Source organism: Pogonomyrmex barbatus, unplaced genomic scaffold (genome assembly GCF_055798465.1).
Source record: "Pogonomyrmex barbatus isolate J1 unplaced genomic scaffold, ASM5579846v1 scaffold2, whole genome shotgun sequence".
NCBI classification, from domain to species: Eukaryota; Metazoa; Arthropoda; class Insecta; order Hymenoptera; family Formicidae; genus Pogonomyrmex; species Pogonomyrmex barbatus.
This window is the reverse complement of record NW_028297116.1, coordinates 854,138-872,029: the sequence shown is the minus strand read 5'-3', so window position 1 is coordinate 872,029 and position 17,892 is coordinate 854,138. Positions and strand designations below refer to the sequence as shown.

General features: G+C 27.9%; 2 protein-coding genes across 3 annotated transcripts; one reads left to right on the top strand and one right to left on the bottom strand.

Annotated features, from left to right (window-relative positions):
• Positions 1-1,631: 1,631 nt before the first annotated feature.
• Positions 1,632-10,283, bottom strand: LOC105430564 (uncharacterized). Of its 2 annotated transcripts, none has more exons than XM_089076299.1 (6): positions 10,092-10,283; positions 9,062-9,433; positions 8,356-8,732; positions 7,923-8,025; positions 7,351-7,789; positions 1,632-7,161 (listed from the first exon to the last, which is right to left on the bottom strand). In XM_089076299.1, the coding sequence occupies exons 1-6, from the start codon at positions 10,162-10,164 to the stop codon at positions 5,778-5,780; spliced, it is 2,748 nt and encodes a 915-aa protein (XP_088932425.1). In that variant the 5' UTR covers positions 10,165-10,283; the 3' UTR covers positions 1,632-5,777. The 2 variants fall into 2 exon arrangements, with proteins under 2 accessions (XP_088932425.1, XP_088932424.1); XM_089076298.1 differs by having other exon boundaries at positions 10,116-10,282.
• A 1,661-nt stretch (positions 10,284-11,944) lies between these two features.
• Positions 11,945-17,772, top strand: LOC105430481 (transmembrane protein 245). The gene is made up of 8 exons (XM_011644063.3): positions 11,945-13,123; positions 13,252-14,199; positions 14,357-14,521; positions 15,102-15,294; positions 15,432-15,616; positions 15,681-15,781; positions 16,111-16,413; positions 16,490-17,772. Exons 1-8 carry the CDS (start codon positions 12,587-12,589, stop codon positions 16,701-16,703), a joined length of 2,646 nt encoding a protein of 881 aa, XP_011642365.2. The 5' UTR covers positions 11,945-12,586; the 3' UTR covers positions 16,704-17,772.
• Positions 17,773-17,892: the final 120 nt, after the last annotated feature.

The window sequence follows — 17,892 nt, the reverse complement described above, 5'->3', positions numbered from 1 at the left end:
ATTATCGCAGAAATTTAAATCAAGAGTTAATGACGACACAGACTTCTTATTTTTGTTGTAACTTTTACTTTTACTTTAATAAAACATCTTAGGACATTTTTCGGATTATATGATATTGTTTTAAGTTTGTACGGAAAATCCGGGGGGGGGACGCCCTGTAATTATATATGTAATTATATGTACACACCATATAATTATATATGGAAAACTTTTTACCAGGTAATGACAAAATATGATTGATGGCAAAAAATCAAACAGCCATTGACATACTTGCTATACGATTTGACAGAGATTGGCAATATATGCCTTGCTAACAAAATACTCACAACTTAATGCACACACAATTGATGCTAAGTTGTTGCCGACAATTTCTAATTAAATTTGTTACCAATATGTCATGTATTACGGATAGTTTGCTTACTGAGATCTTGACCCGCGGTCCACTCAGCGATTTCCATTTTACCAGTCTTGTGACCTTGTTCCCTGACCGTTCTCAGAACAAAAGCAACAGGACGACATACCGCGCCCGGTAATTGCCGCTGGCCGGCGAATGCGAACCGGTCGCGAATGTTTGGCATTCGCAGTGATGAATTTCAAATGATGTTACATATTTGATTTATCATTTATGTTATATTTGGTTTATCTCGACTCGATTCAATAAAGTAGATTAACTTGCGAAATTTTTATCATTTTATTAAGTAAAACGAAAAACGAAACGAGTTTCGTCGCTTCGAAATAATTTTTGCCTAATCAAATTACACTCTTTCTCATGTAGCAGATAATTTTTTGAATAATTTTTTCTAAAAAAATTCGAATCAATAACTATTATATAATAGTATAATAAACGTTAAAAGTAAACAATGAAATAAAAGGAGACAAAGGTTGAAAATGCAGATAAAAAATCAGTGCCCTTATCTTTTTTATTTACCTTTTTATTAAATATTTAACTAATAATAATTAATTTTGTTTTTTCTTCTTTTCATCACTTTCGACTTCTGTAAGAGCAAAAATGATGATATAAACTTTTATTTTAAAAACCTTTATGATAATAAAATATATGAAAAAACGAAAAGTTTTTTACAGTTTTACTCTCTTCTACCTTTTTTTACGAGGTGATGCAAATTTTTAATCTCAAAATCTTTATATTAAAATGCACGAAGAAATTTTTCACGATTTTCTCATTTTACTCTCTCACATTTTTTGACTCTCTTAAATTTATAATTTTTGTTATAAAATACTCAAATAATAATTTTCTATTTAAAAAGATAAACGGTCATTTTTTTAGTTAAATATTTGTTAATAAAAACACTTACTTTTTTTACTTCTATTCAACCTTTATATCTATTTTCTTGACATTTTACTTAGTCTATAGACTAAATTTTAAAAAAAAATAATTTTTTATGCTTAAATATTTTTTTAAATTGCAATTTAAAAATTTTGTTTAAGATCCAAGTTATAACGATTTAAAATAGAAAGACACATGATTATTTGAAACTTAATTTCATAAATTAATTTTATAGAAGGAATTTGAATCCATAAGATCCTTAATGTGCTCTTCACGTACTAACTTTCTTTGGTTTAAATAAATAAATTCATAAATTAATAATAGGTAATTGAAATGATCTACAAAATGTCTTTAAAAATTTATTTTTGTAAGTACAAAAAATACGTAGAAAAATACATTATGAAAGCAAAGCTAAATTATTTCTTACAATCAACAATTTGCAATATAAATTTAGTTCATGATTTCGAAGCGTTGTTATTAAATGTTTATACATAGGCAAAGTCAGTCGTTATGATCGAGGTGCAAAATTTCTGTGAAAATGAGTGTTTTTAAATAATTTACATTTGTTTTCCCTGTCTATATTTCTACATTATTATATCTTCGTAATCTAAACTAATTATAATTAACGTAAATAATTTTATAGAAGCTTATGGACAGATTTCTTTTTTTATTCTCTAGTACAATATGAATATTTAGGCTAGTACTTAGCGTAGTTATAAAAATCTGATACTTTATTTCCATTTCATTTCACAAAAAGGCACTTTTTATTCTATAATAATAATTTCATTCTATAATAATTTTCAAGTATAATCTATATAAAAGATTGATCTTTATATAGATTTATATAGATTATTTATATAGATTTATTATTTTATATCTTATATCTTATATCTAACTGTAATTCTACTTATTAAATTCATTATCTTACGTAAAAAAATCTACTTATTTTTTTATGTACAAATGTTTAAATTATTTGTGTTATTGATATTTTATTAAAGATTTGCAAAAATATGACTGAAATTGTAAGAAATTATGAAAATGATGTACAAAGTGACGACATGCAATATATAATATTAATATATAATGTAATTGTTAAATGTAAACTACAACAGATTTTTAAAATTAATTTTTTCGAAATTGTAGCTTTCTATAAAATAAATTTATTCTATAATATCGATTTTTCTTTTTTTACACAAAGAATAACTATTTACTATTTCATTATCATTATCGCATGTATAATTTAATTATATATTGATACTCTTGTTTTATTATATCTTATACATAAAATATTGCAAATGAGTACCTTATATATCAAGAAAATTTTGAATTTGAATTTACTTCAGATAAATCAGAGTCTAATAATTTTTATCTTCGAGAATTTTATCATTACTTGACAGCAAAATTATATGTATATGCATGAATATCACGTTGTGTAACATTCTGTAGTATTTCTCATTTTGAAAGAACAAAATTAAAGAAGTAAATCTGAAAAAGAAGGTTTCATTGCATTTTTATCTTGAACAACTACTATTTAGATATAAGATTTAAATATGCAAAAAACAAATTTTTTAGAAGCATCAGATTTTTCACAAATCTGTTCAGCGAACTTAACATACAAGATTCGAAGAATCTTAAACTTATTTTGTATGTGTGTATACATTTATGAAAGGTACACAATTTTCTCTTACATTAACAAAATCTCCAGTCCTTTTCTTAGAACAAAAAATTTACTATGACAGAAATTAAATATTTAATATAATTAAAAGTGAACCATACGTTGATTTGGAAGAATAAAAAATATTTTATAGGACCAGTGAAAATCATTAATAAAGTTTATAATAATGGATAATGAATTGATCAACTACAGCTGAAGAAAAGAATTTAGATTTTAACAATTGACAAGGCTTATATATCTGAGTTATCTGCTTAATAATAGAGCTACCTTTTGTTTATGGTAAAACAAGATCGATAGTTGAGATTTTTTATATTGAGATATCTATTAAGTTTCCGTATGTCTATTATTTGTTACAAGATATTTAATTCTAGAGTTCTAAATTTTTCAGATGCTCAATCATCACAAAAGAGCAAAAGCTAAAACTGTAAATTGTTAAACCATCATAATATTAATCATTTAAAATATAAATTTCTTTTTTAATTCCAATATGAATTTCAAAAATGATATTCAATTTTTTTGTTTTATGTTCATAACAAAAGAAGCTACTTTCAATAAAATATTAGAAAAGAGACCACTGCTAAAAAAGAATGTATAACATTATTAAAAAAAAATTCGATATGAAAAAACACTATTAAAATTCTATACTTGAAACGCTATTACTATTCCTAGAACAGCTGCATTATTCTTTTCAATAATTGAAATTGTTTCACAAATAATATATCAATTATGACACAGTAATTCTTTTTTTTATTCGTGAACTGCCCAGAGTTTTATTCTCTTCTATAATACTTTATTAATGATTCTTCATAATAAGGAATCTTTTCATATTATTACTCTAATAATGACCATCGAGGATGATCACTATTAGATTTCTCACTCCTTGTTCAGCTAATGTCAAAACTTTTTTGCTCTACACATTTTGATATCGCATTATCTGTACAGTACCTGAATAAATGAAAATTAAATTTAACAATTAAATGAAACAGTGAACAACTAATTAATGACAAATATATCTTTACTAGAGTGATTAATAATAAGAATAAAATCAAGGAATTCATCTGTTTAAACAGATTCAGACTTGAATTTGATGATATGATCATACTCACAATTTAAACATTATTGCTGACAGAAGACTACTCTTTCATTGGCAAAATCAAAATTGCTATTATATAAAATATTTTTATTAGAGTTACACACTGATCATTGTTTAAGCAGTGTGGTGAGAAATATGTATTCAATCAGAGTTGTTTAATCAATCTTAAATCATGAAAAAAAGAACTGGTTGAATATATAATACGTACACTCAGTTATTCTTTAAATAATAAAGTTACAAAAAGTTTTTACATAAAAATTATTTTACTTAGAAAAATTAAAAATTAAACAAAGATAATTATAAATTTTTGTTTAAATTATTATATAAATCTCTTCAAATAAAATAATTTTTATTCAAAAACTTTTCTTTTATTTAAAAAAATAGCTGAAAGTATACACTTAAATCAAATATATTTCTAATTGGTATAAATGCATTTAGCTAAATCTCGAAGCTTCCCACATATAAATTTAATATAAATAAAATTTATGCTATATATTATTTAAAAACATATTTAAAAAAATATTTAAATTTATAAATTATATGGAAAATATAATTCATACATATAATTTATTCGTGTTAATAACATTTATACATATACATTTGAATATTTGTAATTCAATTATTGTGATAGATAAAAAAATATATTAGTTAAGATAATTGTTAATGAAAAAAAATACGGGAAGTTACGAGATTCAAAATACGCTATATTATATTACAATATATAGAAAAATCTGCTTAATATACAAATAATTAAACTTCATTCTTAAATCGTATTATCATACAGTAATTTATAAATATCTATAATTTGTTCATTTAGTAGTATAAAATATAATTGCTTATTAAACACGTGTCACTATTTTATGCAATCTGTATATAAAAAATATTTTCTAAAATAATAATCCAAGATAGCAGAGTAATAAACATTATAAGAAGCTTTGATAGAATTGTTATAAAAATAAATTATATAGTAGCATATACATACGATCTTTCATAAACTTACAATATTGAAAATTTTATATGAAATTATATTAAGATTATGTAGCTATGTAAAACATTTTTTTTACATTTGGCACTCTGTCATATTTTCAAGATTTTTTATAATTGTTAATAAATATAAATTAATAGAATCATAGCTACTAAAAATGATACATAAAATTGCAAATTAACTGTCTAAATAATTTACTTTTCGTATATATCATCAGTAAGATCGATAAGATTACAAAATTGAAATTTGAATATTAATTTATATAGTATTAGATTTGCAAGCTTAATAAATGCATATAATCATTGTAGTAATCAGTGCAATGTTATAATCATCGTAACATTTTAAAATTTATAAAAATAATCTCTTATACTCTAAAACAAATGCTAGTATTATCAGTTTTCATTACTTATAATAATGCATAATCTATCAAGGATGCTTCTATTAGTCCGTTACCTTTTTTTCCTTAACGCAATTATATCTTGTAATAAAAATTAAAAAAAATGATTATATGTATCTGGTTTTGCTTATTACATATTTATATAAGCAAGAAAATGTAGCGTTATATTGTTATTTTTTTTCTAAGATTATATATTACAACGATTATTGTGTGTACCTCAATCCATCGACTGCGTCTATTAGCATATTAGTACAAAATATATTTCGAACTTGACCAACATTAAACTTTAAGTATTTTATTATACAAATATTAATATTATTTTGTACACCAATCTATCTCTTTCTATCTATCTAGAGCTGTGACAATAATACTATTTTTGTCAACTTGAAAAATACTATTTTTGAAACTATCATTGGATAAAACTAAAATCGCATTTTGTTTCTCGGATTGCTTTATGATTGTTCTTATATCCTCATTTATGATATACATCGATCTGTAATTGTCCACTTTTGCTTGCAATCGATAATCACGACACAACTTGATTTGATGCAATGGTATAGCTATGTATTTATTCTGAGCGATTAATTTACTTAATTGTTCATTACAAATATATAAATACTGATAATTTTGTTGATTGATTTCGAAAGAGTTCTTCGAAGAAACATTCAAAATATCTTCCAAATTAGTCGCGATAGATTGACTTACATATTCGCTTTCTTGCAATATATTGTTTTGATTTTGTGAAATAATCTTTTCATGAATTTCATTGAACGTTTGTGGAATATTAATATTCGCATATATAACTTGTGCACAGAAGATATTTTCTGGATGTTTTTTATTTTCAGTACCAAAACTATTAACAATAGATTTTTCATTTGTGATATGATTATTTTGTGTAATAATAATATGTATATCATCATATTTTTGATTATTTTCGTTGGAACTTGTAGTTTCTGTTGGTGCTGTTTTTAAATGCGTGTATGTTGTATTTTTGTCTTGTGTATCACTAGTGCATATTTTATGATAATCATGTGTAGATTCTTCTTGTAAATTATTCCCATCTTGTTCTTCTAGAAATTCTGTATTTACTTTGTGCTTTGTTTCATCTTTGTTTTCTTCTTCTTTTAATGTTTCATTTTTAGAATTTATTTCAGAATATTCGTATCTTATCTCATTACTACAATTATAAATTTTATCCTGATCTTCGATACTATGCTGATAGATAACATGATTTTCTTCATCATTAGTTACTTCTATATTATCGTAAAAAGAATTTTTTAATTGTAATAGGCCATCCTTTATATTGTTAACACATTCCATATTGACATTACTGTTCTCCATATTACAATCTATAGCTATTTCAGTCTCTATACCATCAGTCTTATTCAATTGAGATTCCGAGCAAACCTCAAAATTTTCGAATTTATCAATGTGTATCACATCATTTAGTTCCCAATTTCTATTATCGTCTATATTTTCTTTCAAAACGTATTCTTCTATTGTATTTGTAATAACTTGCGTTTCATCATTGGTTTCAAAGTTTACGATTGTATTGGACGCGATATTATCAATATCTATAGTTTCTGGAGCGCAATCTTTTTTTTTCCGATTAGTCCGAACTTTATGAAAGTCTTCTTCTGGAGGATGTAAAACTTCACCAAATGTAGTAAGGATTTTATTGTGCCGTGTTTTTAAATGACGTTTATAAGTATTCCTAGTTTTGAACCTAGCATAAAAGATAACAATATTATACAATCGATTTTATTTCTCTCTTTAGAGATAAATGGCTGTCTAAATCTGTTAATTTAAAAATATATTTGACTTAAATTTATTTATAAAAATAGATGTAAATCTATACAAAATTTATCAATATATATATATATATATAAAACTTCTAAATAATGATTTTACTAACCGTTGTCCACAGTCATCACATCCGAACGGTGCTTCTCCAGTATGTCTACGTTGATGTTCTCTAAAATGGGATGGATGCCTAAACTTTTTCCCACAATCTGTACATGTAAAGCGCGTTTGATTTTGATGAATTAACATATGGTACTTCAAGCTATGCCTTCTTGTAAAAACTGCTTTGCATATGCGACACTCATATGGCTTTATTCCAGCATGACTTCGATAATGAGACACTAAAGTTGTAGGCGCTGTAAAACTACGAGGTGGATCACAGATGCGACATTGGAGATTATTTCCTGTAGGATTACCCTTCTTCTTAATACGTTCCATATATGCTAATGCCATTTCCCTTTCTTCCTTGCTCGTCCCGATAAACTTTGCTTTTCCTTTAGGTTTAGTAGTTGTAGATTCTATGCTCGATTCCATATTGATTTGATTTTTATCTGAATTCACAAGTATCATAAGTTTGTACATAAATATAGTATTTAATGTTATATAATATGCTTTAGTATAATAATATTCATCTTATCATAAAATAGAAGACAGCATTTATTTCATCTAAATTCTAGAACATACCTGATGGACAAACAGATTCTTGATAATTTTTAGCTAATTTTTGGTGAATATGAGAATATTCTTTCATATGTACACTATCAGCACCAACAACCATCAATACAATCTGGAAAAAAATATATTTTATGAAATATATATGTATATATGTGTACATATATATATATATATATATAAACATATATATATATATAAACATATATATATAAATAATATGCATATTTTTCACAACTGTATACATTAAAAATTACTGTATAAATTTTTTCTATCGTATTATTTTTTTCATTAGATATAATTTTTATAAGTTTATAATTTTGATTATCTATATATATTAACAAGATAACATTGCGATGTCAAATATAATAAATAAAAGATTATGTGCGTATAAATATGTATATACATATAATAGTTTAATTTATGTAATTAAATTATTTATTACATTTTCTTCTTCTGTTGTATTATCAAGAACATTATTAAGAGACGATGTTTCTTTCCTTCTAGACATCTTGTCATCTAATCGTTCAGAATAACTATGATCACCGAGAACTTTAATGTCTATTTGTTCGGAATTTTTTAATTCAGAATCATGTGCTTGCTTATTTTCTGTTTTCTGGAAACATTTATGCTTCTCATTTTCTTTAATGTCATTTAAAAGTATTTTACATAAATAATTGGTAGATTTTTCCAATATCACATCTTTATTCTCTTTATTTAACGTTTCTTGTGGTTTCTTTATCTGTTGTATGCGACCTTTCTTATTTTGTAAATTAATCTTTAAATTCTTATGATTTATACTTTTTGCCGTAAATGTATCATCTATAACATAAAGAAAGATTTTTTTAACTATATATAAATATGATATGATTTGTCACATATAACTAATTCCAGAATTAATATTATATATTTACATTATAATGTGGCTATATTTATATGTAATTATAAATTTAAAATGGAATATTTAAAAGAATTCAATTGAATTTAATGAAATTAAACAATCATTAAAAACAAATCTCAAGATTTTTTAATAAAATTGTAACTTGAATGACAAAATTAATAAATTAATAAACAAAATTACATATAAAATAATAATAATATCAAAATATAATGAATATGAATAAGATTATAATAAATTTGCTAGTACATACAAGCCTCTTTGTCTGCTTTTAAGTGCTCCAAATGCTCCTCTAGATGATTTTTAATGCATACTCTTGCTTTTTCTTCACTAGCAAAACTAGTATATTTTTGTTGGCAACCAGGCACTAATGCACAGGAATAAGAGTATTGTCTTTTGAGCTCATCGCTTGTAAAAATAGCAAATTGCTTAATAAGATGAGAAACAGGCATAGACATCAGCTGAGATACAGTAAAGCAGTCTTTCCGTTTCATACTCGCTGTTTTAGGTTTGAATTGCAATGTTAGCATCGAATTATTATGTTTTTTCTCAGAATGCAGTGTTTGAGATGCAACTTCCGCAAGTACTTCTAATAATGCTGATGGACTATCCCTTCCTATAGTACCTATAATAATTTTCTATTATTCTTAGTTACATTTATTAAGCTTATCTATTATCTGTAAAATATATAATTTTATTATTAAATAAAAAATTAAATTTTCTTAAAAGAATAAACATTCGAGATGTACTTTCAAAGAATTTTGATTTATCATAGATCTTTAAAAAGGTCTTTTATATCTTTAATCTTTAATAATAAAAAATAAAGCAAAATAATTTTTTATCAATATATAAGATTTTATTTCATATACATACCTATACATCATTAAAGAAAAAAAAAAATACAGGGAAATATAAAAGTTGTGTACTGTAAGTATATAATTCATTGTTAAAACATGTCACTATCAATATAAAAATTCCTTGCATCAGTAATAAAAATATTTCTAAAGATCAGAAATATATATGTACATATATATGTACATTACAAAACTTATTAAAATTCGTACAATTTGCGTTGCAGATGACATTAATCTATCTCATATAAAGTAACGTCGCGGAAACATTTACATACATCTCTCAAGTAAAAATTGTTTTCGTGTAATAGCAGACGCCATAAGGACGCCCAGCAGACGGTTTTTCAGTTTACAATCTACTAGTGTATGTGTACCGTGTATGCGTACTTTTCCTGGTTGGAAAACGCGATTCGATAACAACAATTTAGAAACGAAGTAAAAGGGAAATAGAATTACCTCCATTGTAGGAATTCGATATATGTTGTGGATTTCTTTTGGTGTTCATGATGACATTAACAGCGTGTCTACATTCCCCAATTCCTCGCTTGTGAACAACAGGTTCTCCGATTGTTGGCCAATTTCTCCCTCTTGTCAATCATCAACTGTTGCCAACCAATTATGTCAAACTCCCTTTTCACGCATGCGCGTAAAACCTTGTGTTCACAATGCTAAAAATCCATCCAAGGGAGGTCGATCATATAACTTTTCCCCTAGGGCGGAAACATGAAAAGTGAAAAGTTTCACGTGAACTTACAATCATGTACGATTTCGCAGGATCATGTAACTCTCTCAAATATGAAAATGTGAAATTTTTCACGTGAACTTTTTCGCCATGTATCTTGGTGGCGGAAAAATAGAAATCTAGGGAATTAATAAATATGCGGAATTAGAGAAGATTAGGGCTGCATTAGGATTAAATGTACGTAGTACATATACAATTGGTTATTAAAAGATGTATATAATACTGTACCAATAAAATAATTTTCTATAAATTAGCTATAATTTAGCTATAATTTTCTATAATTTAGCTATAAAACCTATGAAATTATGTTTCATAATTTCACTTTCCACGCATCCAAGCTACATACATAATCGCTATACGTGAAAAGTTTCATGTGAAATGTCAAGGCATGAAAAATGAAAAGTGAAAAATTTCACGTGAAGTTACATGATTGACCTCAAGATCTCGGATAGAGGAAAAATTGACCAATCGTATTGATAATTGGTTGAAATAGTCATTACGATTGGTCAATTTTTCCTCTGTTCGAGATTTCGGATCAATTTCTAGCATCGTCGATACAATTTACATTCGAATATCGATCATGTAACTTTTCCTTAGGGCGAAAATGTGAAAAGTGGAAATTTTGATTATTAAAGATAATGAAAAAATTTTTCACTTTTCACGTTTCCACTCTAGAGAAAAAATTACATCATCGATATCCTGAACTTCTTGCATGATTCATAAACTTCTTTTCCTTTCTGTATTGGAAGAAAGAAGAGAAAAGATGAAACTGTGCCAAGAAATTCAGCTAAAAGGAGCGAGCCTATTAAATAATTTGAGTCTTAAGTCATAGAAAAGTGAAAATAATGAAAAAAATTTTTACTTTTATGTTTTCATTCTAAGCAGCAAGTTACATGATTGAGACGTATTTAAAATTTTTTTGAGGGGGAAGGGGTGTCAATTCTATTAACATAAATTGCAATTTTTGCGTTTGAATGAATTATTTTGTTGGATATTTTGAAGCTTAAAATTATTTTCTCGTTCCTGATTTTAAAGGAGCTGAGAAAAATATTTTGTAGATCATAACTTTAATTTTACTTTAACTTTTTTTTTTATTTTGAAACGGATTAAACCTTTCAAAACCTCCCTGGATATGCCCATGACATGATCCAGTTAAAAAAAAACGGACAAATGTGACAAATGAGAACATTTTTTCCGGTAATTGTTCAATTTAGCCCCACCAGCTTCAATTTTGATGAAATTATGCTAATTTGAAGAATTCAAAGTGAAAAAATTTGACATTTTTCTTCGACAGTACAAATTTTCATTTTTCACGTATTTACTGTAGGAAAAAAGTTACATGACCGGTACTTAGTATCAGAAAAGTAAAACGGTGATTGGTCACTGCACTTCCGCATTGCTGCGTTGTATGCATGAGATAAAAAGAGAGAGAAAGAAGCATGTGTCCACTGAAAATGTATTTGCCTTAAGAATCGATAGGAGAGACTATAGAGACCTCTATCGGAGATGAATTCCTTTTCATTTATATTACGGCCAAAATACTGCGAGAAAAACTATATAATTATGATATTTATAATCAGAATATTTGCCTGACGGAAGCTACAGAGCGATTTTTGTAAGAAAATGTGTGAAAATAAATAATTCATTTTATGCGTAAATAGATTTGCACTATAGGACAATAAGGTGCAAATATTTTCATCTATTGTAAATTTTTTTTGAAGAGCCAAATTGCAAAATCCCGCTCTGACTTTCGTCTACAAGTCATAATTTTATAAAAAATACGTAGAATAAGGCTCATGGCAGAATATTGCTTCTACGATATGATATATGGGTGTACTCAAATATATATCTGCACTGTAAATAATGAATAGATAGTTATATTTATTTTAATTATGTAAGAGCTAAATGGCAAAATTGGCTCTATGCCTTCGTAATTGTAAAAGAAATTATCTTAGCAAAGTTTTATGAAATCGTTTCACGAAACATCGTTTCTATAAGGCAAAATATAATTGAGTACAGATACATATCTGCACTGTAAATAAGGAGTAGATAATCATTTTAGATCGGAGTTAGCCCGTCACTCCTGCCGACTCTTAACGTCAAATTGTTATTAGGCAATACATCGTGTAGGAGATATTTATTTTCGTCTACTATTATATAGTTAATAACGAATTGCTATATAACGATGGAGAACATTCGCTCACCGATAGAGAACGTTCGCTCGCCGATGGATAACCTCTTTAACATGTTGTCAGGTTTCAGCGCGGGTCAAGAGAAGGCTTTGAAACAAGGAATCTATAACGCTCTTGCACTCTTCTTCCTGTGTCTCATTTCAGCGGCCGGCTATGGCCTCTATATTATACTGAGTCCCTTCGTCAAACCTTTAATTTGGGCTCTACTATGTGGCTCTGTTCTCTTTCCGTTCAAATGCTCACTAGCTACAGCGGTGCAGTCATGGTTCGCTGGGATGGAGGCAACGCAAACTCCATTAATTGTCAATGTCAGCCTGCTACCTGTGCACATATTCGACAGTATCTCTGAAAACGTGGGTTCCTTTCTGTGGACACGTATCAAGTATATCATTGGGATAATATCGGCAGTATTGCTAGCCATAGGTATATACCATTACACTCCTAATGTGATAACGTGCCTTGTTTGGAGACTGTGTTGGCTGTTCACTACAATCTCTGGATTCTTTATTCGAACCTGCAACATTTTTATGGTAATTTATTTCATTTATCCATCTTTTTTATTACTTGACATATATATTTGGTATACTATAGAAATTTTCTTCTCTTATTGAAAAAAATACTTATTTTAATGAATATTTAATTAGTTTTTATTTTGCAGGTCTTTACTGTACTTATTGGTTATTTAATAGTTCTGTATGTTTATTGGAGACCATCAAATTCTTCTCAATTTCGTTATATATCCTTTGTGATATGGTTTATTATCACCATGTATCTGTCGAGCATGGCAGGTGCTTATCAAGTCTTGGTCTTTGCTACTTTGCAAATTCTGTGTGTAATAGGATTTATTTACGAAATAATATTTATTATGGAGAATCATGAACTGAATGGTACACACTTGACATTCTCGGAGGCAGCACGTTTTGCTCTAACGAATAATTTATTACCAAGCTCACAGGAAAATAAGTTAGTTTCATCAGAGAGCGATGAACAAATAAACGAATCTATTTCGAAAGACGAAAGTATGGACACGTCAATTCACTCTCGAGAAGAAACAGGAAGATCAGCGTCTGCAACAAATATTAGGAGAATATATAGTGCACCAAAATTTGGCATAAAATCGATGTCATTGGATACAGAAGGTTTATCTCCCACGGCGAAGCGCGATCGTTATCTACTTAGCAAAATAAGAGCTGAATTACGAATGTCTCTAGATATACAAGACGACAAGGTTGACACTGATAAATACATGTATGGAGCGCTATATGCATGCGCTGGTATGCTTCTCTGGAAACACAGATGGATCGCCCATGTTCTGATAATCCCACTGGCATATTACATTGTTAAGCAGCTGGGAATCTATTTTGGCTTTTGGAAAATAATACGTGGGTATTATGATTCGATGATACAAGCGTTCACATCATGGTGCATGGAACGACATCAAGCGCTTGTACCCTCCAATATTAGAGGATTATATAAAGTAAGCATTATCATCGACGAAAAACTGAGAAATGTTTTGAAAAGTTCTATCAATGCAGTAGCAACTACAGCTGTGATATTTGGATTAATCATTTTCACCACTTGTGCATCTATTTTCATCACGGTACAGGTATGCAATAAATCTTTGTGTGCATACTCATTTATATTGTATACTATATTATTATGCATATTTTGATTCTATTATAATAATATTATAATAATATATTTGATTCTATTATATATATAATATAATAATTCCTATCATAATAATTCTATCTGTTCGTTAGATTTATGCAGAGGGTATGCATCTCATTCAAGTAACGGGTGACATACTAAATTCATCTTTGATGAATAATCCTGATATTGATTGGGTCCCAGAAAAATGGGAAGAATCCGTTAACAGTGTTTTAGATAATGCTTATACATATGGACGAAGCGCTATATCAGATGGAGTAAGATTTATTATATTTATTTTTTTCATTTTGCATGCAGTATAACCAGTAGTGGCTCTCTATATCAGTACCTTTGATCTCTGCGTGCCAATTAATGTTCTGCTATTCTTAGTTGTCAATCCAGCATTGAATACTCTAATGTAAGCAACAGCGTAGTTACTTTCTCATTTTCATAAATTTTCTTGTTTGTGTTACATCGTTGAATACGGAAGCGTCCCGTTTATCTATGTTCCCATCGGACATCCATTCACATCGACCGATCATTAGGAATCTTTTAATGGATCATCAGAAAATAATCACTAATATTTAACTGACCAACTGGCAACATAAACAATCGAGTCTTACCTGAATACTATACACAATATAACTTTATCTTTTTTTTTTTTATCAATTTTTCAGAAATATAAAATTTACGTTCACAACGTTGTTCCTGTTGTGCATTTTATTGACTGGCAAACAACATGGTCTGTGTAATTGGATCTATGCGGCATACATTTTTTCGGAGAATGTCACTATTGTTTATACTGTGCTTTGCACATACAATCGCATCAAGATTGCTTATTTAGCTTGCTTAATGCAGATTCGAGGTCTTGTGAAAGAACCGGTGAAAGCAGAACAGATGGAGAAAAAAGTTTTGGAGCTCTGGGATCATCTTTATCAAGCGTGGATAATGTCGAATGTGGATCCGAATCTCGTGAATCCAACTGCAGATTTTACATCTGTGTATTCTACTTGGGAAAGCTTTAAAGAAAATTTTGGAAAAACGCCTCTCCGTAAATATTCAGTCTCGTGAAATTTAAGATTATTCGTTACATTATACTTTTGATTTTTTTTTTTCATAAAATTACAGTTTTCTCAACAATAATAGGGCATTTCTTACGTACATATCATCGAAGTTTTTTTTTTTCAGATTTATTTAATATGACTAGTATACAGAACTTTGCTAAAGAAAATATTGGTATTTTAATGTCGGTACTTGATTCTATCTGGAGCATCGTCAAGGGTAATATGTCTATAATACTAACAGTTTTCACGGAATTGTTCTATATTATACTCATGAGCGGATCAGCAGTACTTAATTTTGTATTAAGTACGGTATGTAATATGTTTCTATGAAATTTTAACGGAAGACACAAGACACAAGAATTTTCTATTTCAGGTTGTGTTCTTTACAACTTTATTTTACTTGCTCAGTTCCAGTGGCAAAACTTATAAACCTGTCGAATTGACAACAATGTTTAGTCCCATTAGTTGTCATAGGTAATTGCCTGACATTTGAAATTTGATTTTATATTATGGTTTACACTTTTTTATATCAAATTATTTTATATTGAAAAGAAAAAAACATTAAAATAGAGTAATTCGAATGTCGATAAACCAATCTCAGAATCATAGCAAACTGTCTGATTGTTGAAGAAAATTATAATGTTCTTTTCATTTTGAATTTTTTTTTCAGTATAAATGTATAAAAATATTTATAACAAGCACATTACATGTAGAGAAATAAGTTATTCGAATTAATATTAATATCGTAAAATTTTGATAATGTTCTCAAGAAAAATATTTAAAACAACATTGGCTTTGTCTAGGTTCGCTGTAACGTTACAAGAAGCAGTGATTGGAGTGTTTGCTGCCACTTTTAAACTAGCTTCTTTTTTCGGCATATGGACGTGGTTCGTACACAATTTATTCCAAGTGAAAATTGTTTATTTGCCATCGGCCCTCGCAACTATGTTGGGTGCAGTTCCTTTCTTAGACGTGTACTTTGCCTGCATTCCGGCTACCATAGAGCTCTGGTTCACTCGTGGATCGATGATCGCTATTACTTTTTTTCTCTTCCATTTCCTCCCATGTAACATAGTAGTAACGGAATTTTATAAGGAGATTAAAGGGTAAAATTGTGTTTTGTAATATTAATATATTCTTTTCAACTGCACATTATTTTTGCATACATTTTATTTGTTACAGTGGCGGGCATCCTTATCTAACAGGTTTATCGATAGCGGGTGGAATCTTCTGTTTAGGTGTGGAAGGAGCCATTTTTGGACCTTTGCTCTTGTGTTGCATTATGGTTGTCATCAATTTAAGCCGTCATTACTTGCAATCACCTGAAGAAGAAGAGGAGTCCATACTCTCAACGTATCCCAGCCGTGGAAAAACATCGCAATATGAATCAAAATGATGTTTGTTGTTTTATTAACAGAAATTAATATATCTGTTTAACAATATTGTAAGCTACGAAGTTGGCTCCAGCTTTTATTTACAGATTAAAAATTTGATATTTAATATTTTATGAAAGTTAACGCTGCGCTATAGCTAGATTAAATATGCAACGCAAACAGATGCAAAAGTATTTTATATAGATTTATGTGATAACAGAATTAACAAAGAGTCTCGACTTACGCTTATTAGATTTAGGGATATTTATATTGTATGTATAATCAAAATGAATTTTTTTCTATTTATACATATTCTTAATATATTTTTGTTACAAATTTGAATTTAAATAATAGATTTCTTCTTTTCCTATCATAGTCTTCCACCACCATGTATCGAAAATTTGATATGTATGAATCAGTGATGATTGTTACAACAATTTTAATATAATTTATGTATACAATAGAATTTTAATTATATTTTAAGAATGTTATTACATTTTTTGTTTCTAACGTATCGATTAATACTAAATGTAAATCAAAAAACATATAGCACACACTTATCGTGACAGACATTAAAGAAAAATTTCTATGACTATTTTGAGATGAAAATCTTGAGAATAAAAGTATAGATTTGTGTAACGCATATTATTTTCATCTCCAAAATAAAAATGGAGAATTCTAATTAATTTGAGTTTGTACTTTCGTCCTGATGAAAAATATTTAAAGTTGATTAAACTAAAATTCGCTCGCTCAAACACATCGCATAGTAAAGAAAATCTCAAAATTTTCGTCTGATTCACAGAATTACTCATTGAATGCATCCAATACTATAAAAACTCTCCGAACGGCTAAATAGCAATTGAATTCTTCGATTATGTACTTTGTTTCTAATAAATCATTCAATTGCTTAAGCATGTCTATAGCTAATTTTATGTCAGCATGATGTAACGAGTTATCAGTCAAGTAATACATATTTTTCGCACTCTATATATGTATGTATGTGTGTGCGTATGTGTGACAGACTTCAAGCTTAACATTTATATTTTTTGTCATATATGTATAACCAAAGATATAATATACATTTTCTTAATATTTAGTGCATTTATTATATCCTAAATTATAGTTCTTTAAAACTATAAAAACACAATGTCCAGTTTAATGTCGATGATAATTGGTGGCGTCGTAGTTGTACTCATTATTCTTATTGGATTT

Bases quoted from the DNA above. Each gene is read 5' to 3' on its own strand.
- LOC105430564 (XM_089076299.1), bottom strand. From the start codon at position 10,164: ATGAACACCAAAAGAAATCCACAACATATATCGAATTCCTACAATGGA. The intron at 8,733-9,061 runs GTATGTACTAGC...TTTATGTTATAG, and splicing joins AAAAGCAGACAAAGAGGCTT to ATGATACATTTACGGCAAAA. The intron at 7,162-7,350 runs GTTAGTAAAATC...CTTTTATGCTAG, and splicing joins TGTGATGACTGTGGACAACG to GTTCAAAACTAGGAATACTT.
- LOC105430481 (XM_011644063.3), top strand. From the start codon at position 12,587: ATGGAGAACATTCGCTCACCGATAGAGAACGTTCGCTCGCCGATGGAT. The intron at 15,295-15,431 runs GTAAATATTCAG...TTTTTTTTTCAG, and splicing joins TTTTGGAAAAACGCCTCTCC to ATTTATTTAATATGACTAGT. The intron at 16,414-16,489 runs GTAAAATTGTGT...TATTTGTTACAG, and splicing joins TTTTATAAGGAGATTAAAGG to TGGCGGGCATCCTTATCTAA.